Raw genomic sequence first — 12,672 nt, 5'->3', positions numbered from 1 at the left:
CAAAAATATACTTATTTAGGACACCCTAAACAACCCCTTAATCTCTCTATTAAAGTTACTTTAAATCAATTATTTTGACAACACCATATTTTAGTTAAACAAATTAAAATTAATATAGAAAAAAGTCAATTTTTTCTAAAATTTTTACACATCTTTTATAAAAAAAAATAATAATAACTAAAAAATGGTTTATTCTCAAAGGCTTGGTTTGGGAAGTAGGTTGGCTTTTTGACTTTTTGGCTTTTTTGGCTATTTTAGCCTGGGCTAAAAAGCTTGGTTTGGGAAGGGCTTTTTGGCTTTTTGGCTTTTTTGACTTTTTTTGTGAGAGAAGAATGTAATGATTATAGGTTGGATGTGATGTTTTGTTTGTTATGGCTAAAATAGCCTATTTTGTTTTTTGTGGCTAAAATAGCCAAAAAAACCTGAAAACCATCTTGCCAAACAGAGGCAAAATAACCTTTATTTTGGTCAGAGAGCTCCACCACATGGGTAGAACCTAGGGGCTCACCTCCTAAGTACAATCAAGGCCGGCAACCTGGACCATAGACCATACTATGCCTCCGTTTGGGAATTGGGTTGATTTTTTAATTTTTTTTAATTATTTTAGTCTGGATTAAAAAGTTTAATTTAGGAAAAGTTTTTTAATTTTTTGATTTTTTTGACTTTTTTTGTGAGAGAAAAATGTAATAATTATGGGTTTGATGTGATGTTTTGTATGTTGTGACTAAAATAATTTATTTTATCTTTTATAGCTAAAATAGCCTCAAACCTCCTTACCAAACAGAGCTATATGCAATTTTTAGTTTTATTTGTTCTAAAATTAGAGCACATTTTTAGTAAAAAAGAGAACTGAGAGAAACATCTTACAAGTGAAGTGTTCTGTGGGATAATGAATAAAAAAAGTTATGAAAAAAAAAAAAAAAATTTCTTTCCAAATAATTTTTTATTCTCTAAATATACATTATGAAAAAGACCTCAAACTCTTTGAACATAATCAAAAATTATAACGCAGTTTTATTCTTCTTTTAGAAGGCTCACTTTAGAAAAGGCCTTCACACAATAAATAAATAAAAAAACAAAAACAAAAACATTCTACTTTTTAAAAAGTTCACACTAAAAAGGGGCTTCACGAATTCTGAAAGGCATTCAAAAGCTGTAAATAATTCCAAAATTTTAGTGTAAAGAATTGAAAACAGAAATAGATTTACATGATAAATTACAATATAAAATACGAACAAATAATAAATTTTAAAAAAAGCTTCCCATTGACATTTGACCAGTTTCATGTAACTTCTTACAATAATAAAAAATAAAAAATAGAAGTTAAAAAGCATCTCCCTCATTTTTTCAATAATAAGTTTTTTAAACTCATTTAAACAGAAATTATAAGTAAAAGTTATATCACACACTCTTATATTGATTTTCAAAATTATTTTATATCTATAGGTTTTATTCAAGATTAAGCTGGACCTCATCCATTGGAAAACTTTTTTTTTTTTTTTTTAATTTTTAAATGAAAAGAATAAAGAAAGAATGGAATTGTCATGTTATTACGAGGCTACTTTCAACTTTCAAGCTCCTTTTTTTCTAAGGCACCTGTAAGAACAAAATACACTAATAATAAGATTCCATTTCAATCTCTAATAGTAATAAAAACTCAACTTTCGGCTATTTTGGCTTTTTCCAAATGAACCCATCTTGCCTCCAATTCAGTTTTTGCACCGGAGGGTCCAGTGTTTTACCTTTGTGGGCACACTTTGAATCCCTTTCGATGCAAATTATAGCACCTACTGTATAGATCATTTATGGAAAAAAAAAAATTAATCAGATATTGAAAACTAATTCATTGAATCGCATTTCCTTTTAATAAAATGGACGATTAAGTACGATTTCAAAAATAAACCATCAATTTTTTTTATATAGATATAAACCGATCATGTAATTACCGATGTTCAATCAACTTGATTTTTTACATGGATAATCTGCTCAACGAGATTTATAATGTAAGTAGCTCGGATCATTAAGATAGACCGGGAGTGGATCCACAACAGTATAAATCGGACCCTCCAGTCCAAAAACAGGAAGGTGGGTTCTTCTAGATCTCCTCCACAAAGGCACAAACCCTCACGGCACCTTCCTCCTTTCCTTTTTTTTCTTCTTTTACATCATAGGTCTTACATCATCATAATGTGCAAAATTGTTCTACAAAATCAATCTCCCCAAAGAAGACAGGCATTCATTCAAACAACCAAAATACAATCCAAGAAAACAAAATTTGAAAAATGTTTTCTTCTCTACCAAACATGCCTTCAACAACCTCAGTTTTATCGACATACACTACTTTCACTGCCTCAGCAATGCTGGTCAGGTCTGTGCTCAATGAAGTCCAGTCCATTACTTACCAGCTTATACCAAAGCAACTCCAAGAGAAAATCATATCGAAACTAGGAGGCCTTATAGGCTGCTCTTCATCCCAAATGACTCTGTACATTGATGAGTCCAACAATGGGCAGCCAATCAATCAAGTGTTTGAGGCATCGGAGATCTATTTGCGTGCGAAAATCAGCCCTTCGGTTGAACGGCTGAGGGTATCCAAAGCACCTGGACAGAAGCACATCTGTGTCACAATCAATCCAGGGGAACAGATTGTGGATACATTCCAAGATATCCAACTCACTTGGCAATTGAAATGTACCAAGTCCCAAAAGACAGGTCCTGATTATGACTCCGGCAACAACGACTTCTTCCATTCTGAGCGCAGATCATTTGAGCTCAGCTTCCACAAGAAATACAGGGAAATAGTACTGAGCTCTTACTTGCCATATGTATTGGAGAGGTCAAAAGCCATGAAAGAAGAAAACAAGGTAATGAAGCTCCACTCATATGGGGGATCATGTAGTTCAGTCAATCTAGACCATCCATCCACTTTTGACACATTGGCAATGGATCCAACACTCAAGAAGGAGGTGATGGATGACTTGGACAGGTTTGTGAAGCGAAAAGACTTCTACAGGAGAGTTGGGAAGGCATGGAAACGAGGGTACTTGTTGTACGGGCCACCAGGCACTGGCAAGTCCAGCTTGATTGCTGCCATGGCTAACTATCTAAAGTTCCACATATATGATGTGGAGCTCACAAGGCTCCGGAGCAATTCAGATCTTAGGAACCTTCTAGTCTCTACTGCGAATCGATCGATTCTGGTGATTGAGGATATTGATTGCAGCACAAACTTTCAGAACCGACAAGCTGGAGGAAACAACGATGGTAACAAGCGAGTATGTAGGTTTACTCTCCATTGCATTACCTGCAATAATTTAATGGATGAAGCAAAACTTTAATGTGATGCAAGAAAAATACAAAACTTCCCACATTTTGCTCCCAGAAACACCCTATATTTGTTGAACCAAGCAAAACTTACAATGGCTGCCTTAGCTAGTAGCATAGACTACGAGGGGAGGGGGTGGGTGGAACAGAGGATGAGGGCTTTCCACTAACCTAACTTCAAGTCTCTCTACCCAAGCTTAAAAAATACTCTTTTTTTTTTTTTTTCCTCTTGGTCCACATACACTAGATTCATGTAGTTGATTCCATTTGATGGGACTTAAGACTTGATTTGGTTTGGTTTGCTTCTGCATACACTAGCTTCTTACTTTCTCTTTCTTATGGACAGTTGACACTATCTGGGCTACTAAATTTTATTGATGGGCTCTGGTCAAGTTGTGGTGATGAGAAGATAATCATATTTACAACCAATCACAAGGAAGAACTAGACCCTGCATTGCTAAGACCGGGTCGCATGGACATGCACATCCACATGTCCTACTGCACTCCTTGTGGGTTTAAGATCCTTGCTTCTAATTACCTTGGCATAAAGAATCACCCCATGTTTACTGAAATCGAGAAGCTTGTGACGGAGGTGGAGGTAACCCCTGCAGAGATTGCAGAAGAACTCATGAGAAGTGAAGAAACAGACAAAGCCCTTGGAGGACTCGTCAAGTTCCTAAACGTGAAGAAAACAGAACATGATAAAGCCAATGCTGAAGGAGAACAAGAAGTCGGCGAAATAGAAAAAGAAGTCAGTGAACAAGCAAAAGACAGCCCAGGAAACAAAGTAGCTGAAAATAAAGCGAGGAAAAATTAGGGAAAGGCAAAAAAGGGAAGAAGCAGAAGATGAGGGCTTCCAGAGCATGTGAGCATTGTATTTGCCTATGCAAGCCAAATAATATTTTATGTAATAATTGCAGGCACTGATGATTAGTATAAATCTTGATTAGTGAAGTGAACAATTACATAGTAGAAGAAGCAGAGAGACCTCCGTTGAGAAGAGTAAGTAGACAGCCTGACAAAATGAATGTCAAATATAAAAGTTGGGTAATTGTCTAAAACTGTTGGTTGGCAGCCTACTGTGCAAGTTGTTGATACTATAAGAGAATACGAGGCTGATTATAAGACTGACTACAGATTGTTGTAATGTATTCTGCAGAAAATTGCAAGACTTCATTAGCACTATTTTGATCCACAGCCGCCAACTGTGACTCAGAAAAACTTAGAAAAAATGTAAAGGAAACATTTAGTTACTACTTAATACATGGCCAAAGAAATTTAGTTAAGGTGCTCCTATGAGGATGCCTTTCAAATTTTGCATCAAGTATCATTATTGAAATTTCAAATTTTGCCTAGTTGTAATTCATGCCCAGATGACAAATTATGAGAATGATGGGGAAAAAAAAACACAAAGTAGTATCTACAATATAATACCTTATACAAAACATACGCACCACAAATGAACAGAGAAGATGATTATAACAACGAACACAATGCAATTTTTGTGGCAGCCCAATGCAATATTGTTGAGAAGCAAAATGCTAAACATATTTTCCAAAATATCCAAGTAAAACCGAACTTAAAATATTCTTCACGAGTAATCATCCTTCTTATTAACATGTGGTGTCTTGAGTTTTGAATACTTAGAGTGCCCAAAATTCCACACCACCCTCCCCCCGCCCCCTTGCCCATACTTGCGCATACATAACCCCTCCGTTTGTAGAACATAGTGCAAATAAAGTAAGGCGAAGTCATGGCCACAATTGATCATATAAGATTAGTATGCATTTTAATAGATGCTTTTACATGTGAAAACATAAATCAGCATTGTTAGTCAAGCTCAAAAATTAGATTCACTTTACAAACTCAATGATGTGCCAATAAATTAGAATATCTATGGCAACACTCTCACTCATATCTTCTCTAATTATCAACCAATCATCTCACTTATACATCATTGAGTCTAGAAAGTGGACAGGTATATCATTTTCCGAACATAAATAAGAGAAAGGTCCAGATCTTAACAACTTCAAATATGGAGCATCCGAAGGGCTCTTCAACGCATCATAGTGTAAAGAACACGAATTGGGTTTTTCTTTCCGTACTCTACACCATTATCTGCTATGATTTTCAGACAACAAGCCCTTTTATCTCATATGTAAACTGTGATAGCAACCCTATCAACAGAGAAATATGTTAATGTGGAAAAGCCTTTGCAATGCAGCTATGAACAGGCTTCACAAAGAAAGTTTGAGAGAGTACTCATATGGGCAGTTTGAGAGAGTACTCACATGGGCATTTTATCAAGCAGTTTAAAGGGGCACAAAAATGCAGAAGCCATTAACACAAAATAAAGCAGACCAATCACATCTTTCTACACAAATCTTATATCCATGACAATGATACCAATGTATATGTCAATCAGAAATACCAGGGTGCTTAGAGCATAGCTACCACAAATTATGACATAGGCCCCACCACTTGGGTAGACCATAGGCGGGTGCTCTTGCTATTTCACAATGTGGGATTCTAGACAACAGAATTCATGTCACAGCATACACTTCATTTTAGAGTACTTCCAAGATGTTTTCATGGTACATAGCTTTTCTGCATAGAAAAACAATCTGACTTCTCTCTAGTTGAAGGGAAGCCTGATTCTGTCCACTTGGACCTGTAACAACAACAACAACAACAACAACAAAAATACATTAATCTGATAATCGTAGCCACATTATTATATTTTTCTTAAAAAATGTATGGCTATTTTCAAAACAATACTTGTCATCTATTTTTTTCTAAAAACAAACTTGTTGAAATTATGTACCTATAATTATAAGATCAATCACATTTTTCATAGATGATCTACGCATATAGATCTACAAAATGAACTATTTAAATCATTAGAGTGGGACCTGTGGTGGGATTCATAGGCCCAACTGGACAGAACCAAACTTCCCTCTGGTTCCTAGAAAAATACCATACCACATAAGACATGAACAGGTCAGTCAAGAAGTAGACCAAGACAGCTTAGTCAGCTGGAGATTTTTTTTAATTTTTTAACCTCATGGTGGGCTAGCATGCTTGACCTTGTCATCCTCAGCTTCCCCAGCAATTTAACAGTGAGTAGTTGATTGACTTGCCTTGTTACTAAATTTCAAACAGCTTCCAATGGATGCTCAGAGTCCTGCAAATTTCTCCTATAAAACCCATCTCCCCAAAATGGACAGGATTCAAGCAAGCCAAATACAATCCTCAAAAAAAAGTTTGAACAATGTTTTCTCTATCAAACATGCCTTCAACAACATCAGTTTTATCAACATACACCACTTTCACTGCCTCAGCAATGTTGGTTCGATCTGTCATCAATGAAGTCCAGGCCATCACCAAGCAGGTTATACCACAGCAGCTCCATGACAAAATCTTATCCAAAATGGGAGGCCTCTTGGGAAACTTTTCATCCCAGACGATTCTCGTCATTGATGAGACCAATGGGCTCTCCATCAATGAAATGTTTGAGGCATCTGAGATCTATTTGCGCCTAAAAATCAGCCCTTCAGTTGAACAGCTTAAGGTGTCCAAAGCGCCAAGAGAGAAGGACCTCTGTGTCAGCATCAACCAAGGGGAATAGATTATGTATACATTTGAAGGTGTCCAACTCACTTGGCAAATGATATGTATTGAGACACAAAAGACAAGCACTGACTATGAAGGTGGCTTTGAAACAGAAATTGTGGCACGTAGATCAATTGAGCTCAACTTCCACAAGAAATACAGGGAAATGGTGCTGAGCTCTTACTTGCCATACGTATTGGAGAGGTCAAAAGCAATGAAAGAAGAAAACAAGGTAGTGAAGCTGAACTCATATTATGGAGCATAGAGTTCAATCAATCTAAGCCATCCCTCCACTTTTGACACATTGGCAATGGATCCAACACTGAAAAAGGAGGTGATAGATGACTTGGACAGGTATGTGAAGAGAAGACACTTCTACAGAAGAGTTGGCAAGGCTTGGAAACGCAGGTACTTGTTGTACGGGCCCCCAAGCACGGGCAAGTCCAGCTTGATTGCTGCCATGGCTAACTATTTGAAGTTCCATATATATGATTTGGAGCTCACAAGCCTCAGAAGCAATGCAGAGCTTAGGAGACATCTAATCTCCACTGCAAATCAATCAATTCTGGTGACTGAGGATATTGATTGCAGCAGCAACTTTCAGTGACAAGCTGGATGATACAGCAATAGTGACAGTCAGGTGAGTCTGAAGGTTTACTCTCCAAGAAACACCTATAGTTCTTCAACCTGCTACAACGGATGCCTTAGCTAGTATGATGAATAAGAGGGGGCACAGGTCCCCGAAATCCATGCCGCCAATCCCAATGCACTCCTAGCCATATGACCATGTCTTGAAATTTCCGTGTTTTCATGACTCCAATGGTCAGAGGATCCCTGGCCATTGGAGGACTTACCATAAACCTAACTTCAAGTGTCTGCCCAAACATAAAACACTCTTTTCACCAGCTTCTTACTTTTATAACTTAATAACTGTTTCACTTTCTTCTTGACAGTTGACACTATCTGGGCTATTTAATTTTATTGATGGGCTTTGGTCAAGTTGTGGTGATGAGAAGATAATCATATTTACAACCAGTCACAAAGACAGACTAGACCCTGCATTGCTGAGACCGGGTCGCATGGACATGCACATCCGCATATCTTATTGCACTCCTTGTGGGTTTAAGATACTTGCTTCTAACTACCTTAGCATAAACAATCACTCCATGTTTTCTGAAATCGAGAAGCTCGTGACAGAGGTGGAGGTAACCCCTGCAGAGATTGCAGAAGAGCTCATGAAAAGTGATGAAGCAGACATAGCCCTTGGAGGACTCATCAAGTTCCTACATAAGAAGAAAACAGAACATGATAAAGCCAATGCTGCAGAAGAAAAAGAAGACAGTGAAAATGGAGAAGAAGTCAGTGAACAAGCAAAAGAATGCCCAGGAAACAAACGAGCTGAAAATAAAGTGCGGAAAAATAAGGGGAAGGCAAAAAAGGGAAGAATCAGAAGATGGGGGGATTCCAGAACATGTGAGCATTGTATTTGCCTGTGCAAGCCAAATAATGTTTTATGTAACAATTGCAGGCTCTAATAATTAGTATAATCCTGATCAGTGAATTAAATGATTTCATAGTAGCAGAAGCAAAACCACACAGGATCCATAGAGTTAATTTTTGTGTGAACACAGTTTATTTCTTCCCTGTTTGGTGCCTAACATGAACAATACGGACCAAACAAATTTGATGCTCATACAATTTCTCTCCTAATTTCTTAGGACTCCAAACCAATATCAAGGTCTCACAGATGTCATCCAAAACTTCATAAAATTCCTAATATCAATGAAACCCCATTGCAATCAGCAAAAAAACAACGAGTACCACACAAAAATCGTAGATGGGATAGGGAAGTACCCCCACCATATTTCTCTCAGCTAGACATTCTGTGAAACACCTAAACTACAAAACCAAAATTACTCCTTCAGACATGAGAATTGGATATGTACCACATACAATCATAGAGACGATAATAATAAAGTAAAGCACCAGATTCCTCTCAGCTAGACATTCTATCAAATACCAAAACAACAAATCCAAACAATTCCTTCAGGATTCAGAATTAGAGCACCAAATCGAAAATGAGAAATTTTGAAATTTACCTAGTTGTTATTCATGCCTCGATGACATTATGGGAATGACGGAAGGCAAAAAAAAAAAAAAAACACAGATAAAGTAGTATCTTCATTACAATACCTCATACAGAACAACACACCACAAATGAACAGAGAAGATGAATATAACAATTAACACAATGCAATTTTTGTGGCAGCTCAATGCAATATTGTTGAGAAGCAAAGAGCTAAACATATTTTCCAGAATATCCAAGTAAAGCCGAACTTAACGTATTCTTCACGAGCAATCATCCTTCTTATTAACATGTGGTGTCTTGGTGGAGATGGGTTGAGTTTTGAATACTTAGAATGCCCAAAATTGCACATAGTGCAACTAAAGTAAAGGTGAAGTCATGGCCATTGGCCACGATTGATCATATATAAGATTAGTATGCGTTTCAATAGATGCATTTACATGTGAAAACATAAATAAAAGAAAGGTCCAGATCTTACAACTTCAAATATGGATCATCTGAAGGGCTCTGCAACACATCATAGTGTCCCTAACCATGATAAAGAACACGAATTGGGTTTTTTCTTTCCGTACTCTTGACCATTATCTGCTATAATTTTCAGACAACTGGACTTTTTATCCTACATGTGAACTGGGAAAACAACCCTGTAAGCATAGAGAGATATGTTAATGTGGAAAAGGCTTTGCAATGCATCCGCCTAAGTTCAAGCAGTTCGAGAGATTACTCATAGGGGCATTTTGTCAAGCAGTTTAAAGGGGAACAAAGATGCCAAAGCCACTAGCACAAAATAAAGAAGATCAATCACATCTTTCTACACAGATCTTATATCCATGACAACAGGGACGAAATTAGAAATTAGGATTTCGCCATCCGACGGGACAAAAGACAAATAAAATTTTTTACCATATACATATATGTAGAATATGATATATAAATTATATTTATATATATAAAAAAAATTCAAATATCATCAAAGTAGTTTCTAATGGGATGAAAAAAAAAATTTTGGTGTAAAATAGAAAGAAATTATAAGATGGGATAAAAATGAGATATATATTTTTTATAATAGAGGCCATTTTATGTATAAAATAATATATATATTTCTAAAATATCATAATAAATTATATTTTTCATAAAAACAGAAAGCCATGACCTCCATAATCTTCTTCTAATTCCGTTCCTGGCAATGATACCGATGTCTATGTCAATCAGAAATAGCAGGGTGCTTAGGGGGTGTTTGGTGGAGCTTTTTTGAGCCAGCTTATGGCTTCTGACTTTTAAAAAGTTATTTTGGACTGTTTGGTTAAACTTATTTCAAACAGCTTCTGATTCTAATAACTTATTTTAAGTCAAAAAAGCTGATTCTGAGAAGCTGCTCACCCCTTGCTTATGATTATCAGCTTCTACTGTGGACATGTTAATTCACAGTTACACTTTTAGATTGTTTTATTTTTTATTTTTTTTAAAATAGAAAAAGACCCAAATGGACTATAAAATATTATTATTATTTTTTATGAAAAATGTAGACAAATAGTGAATAATAAAAAATAAAAATTAATTGAAAAAGCTACACACAGCTTATTTAATAAACACTACTCAACAACTTAAATCTATAATCTAACAGCTATACCAAACAGATTAATAGTTTCTGATTAAAGTTATAATCTATAATCTGTTAAGTTATAATCTATAATTTGTTTTAACAGTTACACCAAACAGCACCTTAGAGCATAGCTACCGATGTATATGTCAATGGGCTCCACCACTTGGCTAGACCTTAGGTGGGTGCTCTTGTTATTACTCACAATGTGGGATTCTAGTTAAGAAATGCACAACAGAGTTCGCGTCACAACATCCACTTCATTTTGAGAGTATTTTCTAGGGTTTTTTCATGAGTAATGCTAGGGATACTAAATTTTTTATCAAATAAATGATTAAATATTTCACATGGGTGTGAGGTTCGCAATTTTGTGAGTCCCACACCCATGTGAGACATTTAGTCATTTATTTGGTAGAAAATTTGGGATCTCTAGCATTTTCCTTTTTTCATGGACAACAATGATACATTTCTTAAATGAAGGAGGTTTAATGTGTTTTAATTACATGATAAATAAAAAATAAAAATAAAAAATAAAAAAAAAGATACAAATATCACTAGAATAATGTTTGAGAATTCTAATGATGTGGAGAGTATCATATGACATATGAAGTTGGAGCCCACACTCCTCTCTTTATCTCTCTCTACTCTCTCTCTTCCACCTCACTAGAGCTCCATTTAGAGATCTAATATAAGAGTTATTACTAAACATCACTATCACAGTGAGGTCTATCCCCGATTAGATTTCCTTTATTAGAGTTCTAAAACATTTTTGTTTTCAAGAATCATAGCTTTTCTGCATAGAAAAATGATCAGACTTCTCTCTAGTTGAAGGGAAGTCCAATTATATACAATTGGACCCGTGGGCTCCATCACAATTCCACATTCAAATCATTTATTTTGTAAATTCTTATGAATAGATTATCTACTCCCTCCATCCCAAAATAATAGTCTCTTTTTGAAAATTTAACTTTTTTTGGTAGTACAATTATTATACTCTAAAAATATTATTTTTTCAAAATTACTCTTTGCTAATACATTTTTTTTGAGAATATCAATTGTCATAATTATACTTTTTGTATTATTAATTAATTTAAAAGAAGGGTAAAATAGAAAATTCATATTATTTTAGTCCTTGATTTTTTAAAAGAAACAAATATTTTGGAACAAAAAAATTGGAAAAAGTGACTAAAATTTTGGGACGGAGAGAGTATAAAAAATTAGGATAAATTACACTAACACCCTTTGCGGTTTTTGTTTAATACATATCTTCTCTCATATTTGAAAAATTACATTCCCCTCCATAAGGTTATAATCTCATTACAAATTGCTCCTGGATTGCTGATGTCATGTTCTAAATTTTTTTAAATGACCATTTTGTCATTTTTCTTACCATTTCTTATTTCTATGATTATAATTACATTCTACAATTTTCAATCATTAAATTTAACTGAACATATTCTTATTGAGTAATGATATAGAAACATAAATTTTATATAGTATTTTCAACACAATGATATAGCTTGATGGTAACTTTTCACTTTAAAACAAAACACCTATAAACATGATATATATATTTACAAGAACATTAGGGCTGGTTTGGGGTGTCCTAAAAAAGTGTATTTTTTGTCTTTTTGGACTAAAAAAGTTGAGAAAAAAATATGAAGGTTTGGGTTAACTTTTTGAATTTTTATGAAAAAATGTGTATTAAAAAATTATATAAAAAAAATGTGTAAGAGATGATTAGAGAGTGGTGGGCCCCTGTCGTACACAATGCAGCCGTGTATTGGGGTTGGAAATTATTGGCTAATTTTTGTACAAAGCATTGGACGGTTTTGTTTGGCCCGTGGGGGTCATCACGGGTCCCATTTTAATAATATGAACCGTTCAATGTGTGTAACTCGTCGAACACTATGTACCTATAAAAAATCATGTTAATCGGATATCGATAGCTATCTGATTAGATTTATTTATTTTTCAATCATTAATTATAACACCATCCATTTGTTGTACATAACTGATTTGATCATATAGTTATCGATATTCGATTAAT

The 12,672-nt window shown here is 35.1% G+C and overlaps 1 protein-coding gene, 1 long non-coding RNA gene and 1 pseudogene across 3 annotated transcripts; 2 read left to right on the top strand and 1 right to left on the bottom strand.

The window, feature by feature from the left end:
• The first annotated feature begins 2,234 nt into the window (after positions 1-2,234).
• On the top strand, positions 2,235-4,637 carry LOC114311460 (AAA-ATPase At3g50940-like). The gene is made up of 2 exons (XM_028257617.2): positions 2,235-3,275; positions 3,671-4,637. The coding sequence occupies exons 1-2, from the start codon at positions 2,283-2,285 to the stop codon at positions 4,139-4,141; spliced, it is 1,464 nt and encodes a 487-aa protein (XP_028113418.1). The 5' UTR covers positions 2,235-2,282; the 3' UTR covers positions 4,142-4,637.
• A 1,027-nt stretch (positions 4,638-5,664) lies between these two features.
• On the bottom strand, positions 5,665-9,909 carry LOC145791191 (uncharacterized). The gene is made up of 3 exons (XR_014331043.1): positions 9,747-9,909; positions 9,501-9,666; positions 5,665-5,995 (listed from the first exon to the last, which is right to left on the bottom strand). It is a non-coding gene; the product is annotated as an uncharacterized LOC145791191 (long non-coding RNA).
• LOC114311484 (AAA-ATPase At3g50940 pseudogene) lies at positions 6,425-8,471 on the top strand (annotated as a pseudogene). The gene is made up of 2 exons (XR_014329057.1): positions 6,425-7,576; positions 7,890-8,471. The product of XR_014329057.1 is annotated as an AAA-ATPase At3g50940 pseudogene (transcript).
• Positions 9,910-12,672: the final 2,763 nt, after the last annotated feature.

Source organism: Camellia sinensis, chromosome 5 (genome assembly GCF_055761805.1).
Source record: "Camellia sinensis isolate YWXY chromosome 5, ASM5576180v1, whole genome shotgun sequence".
NCBI lineage: Eukaryota > Viridiplantae > Streptophyta > Magnoliopsida > Ericales > Theaceae > Camellia > Camellia sinensis.
This window is presented reverse-complemented; position numbering and strand designations above follow the sequence as displayed.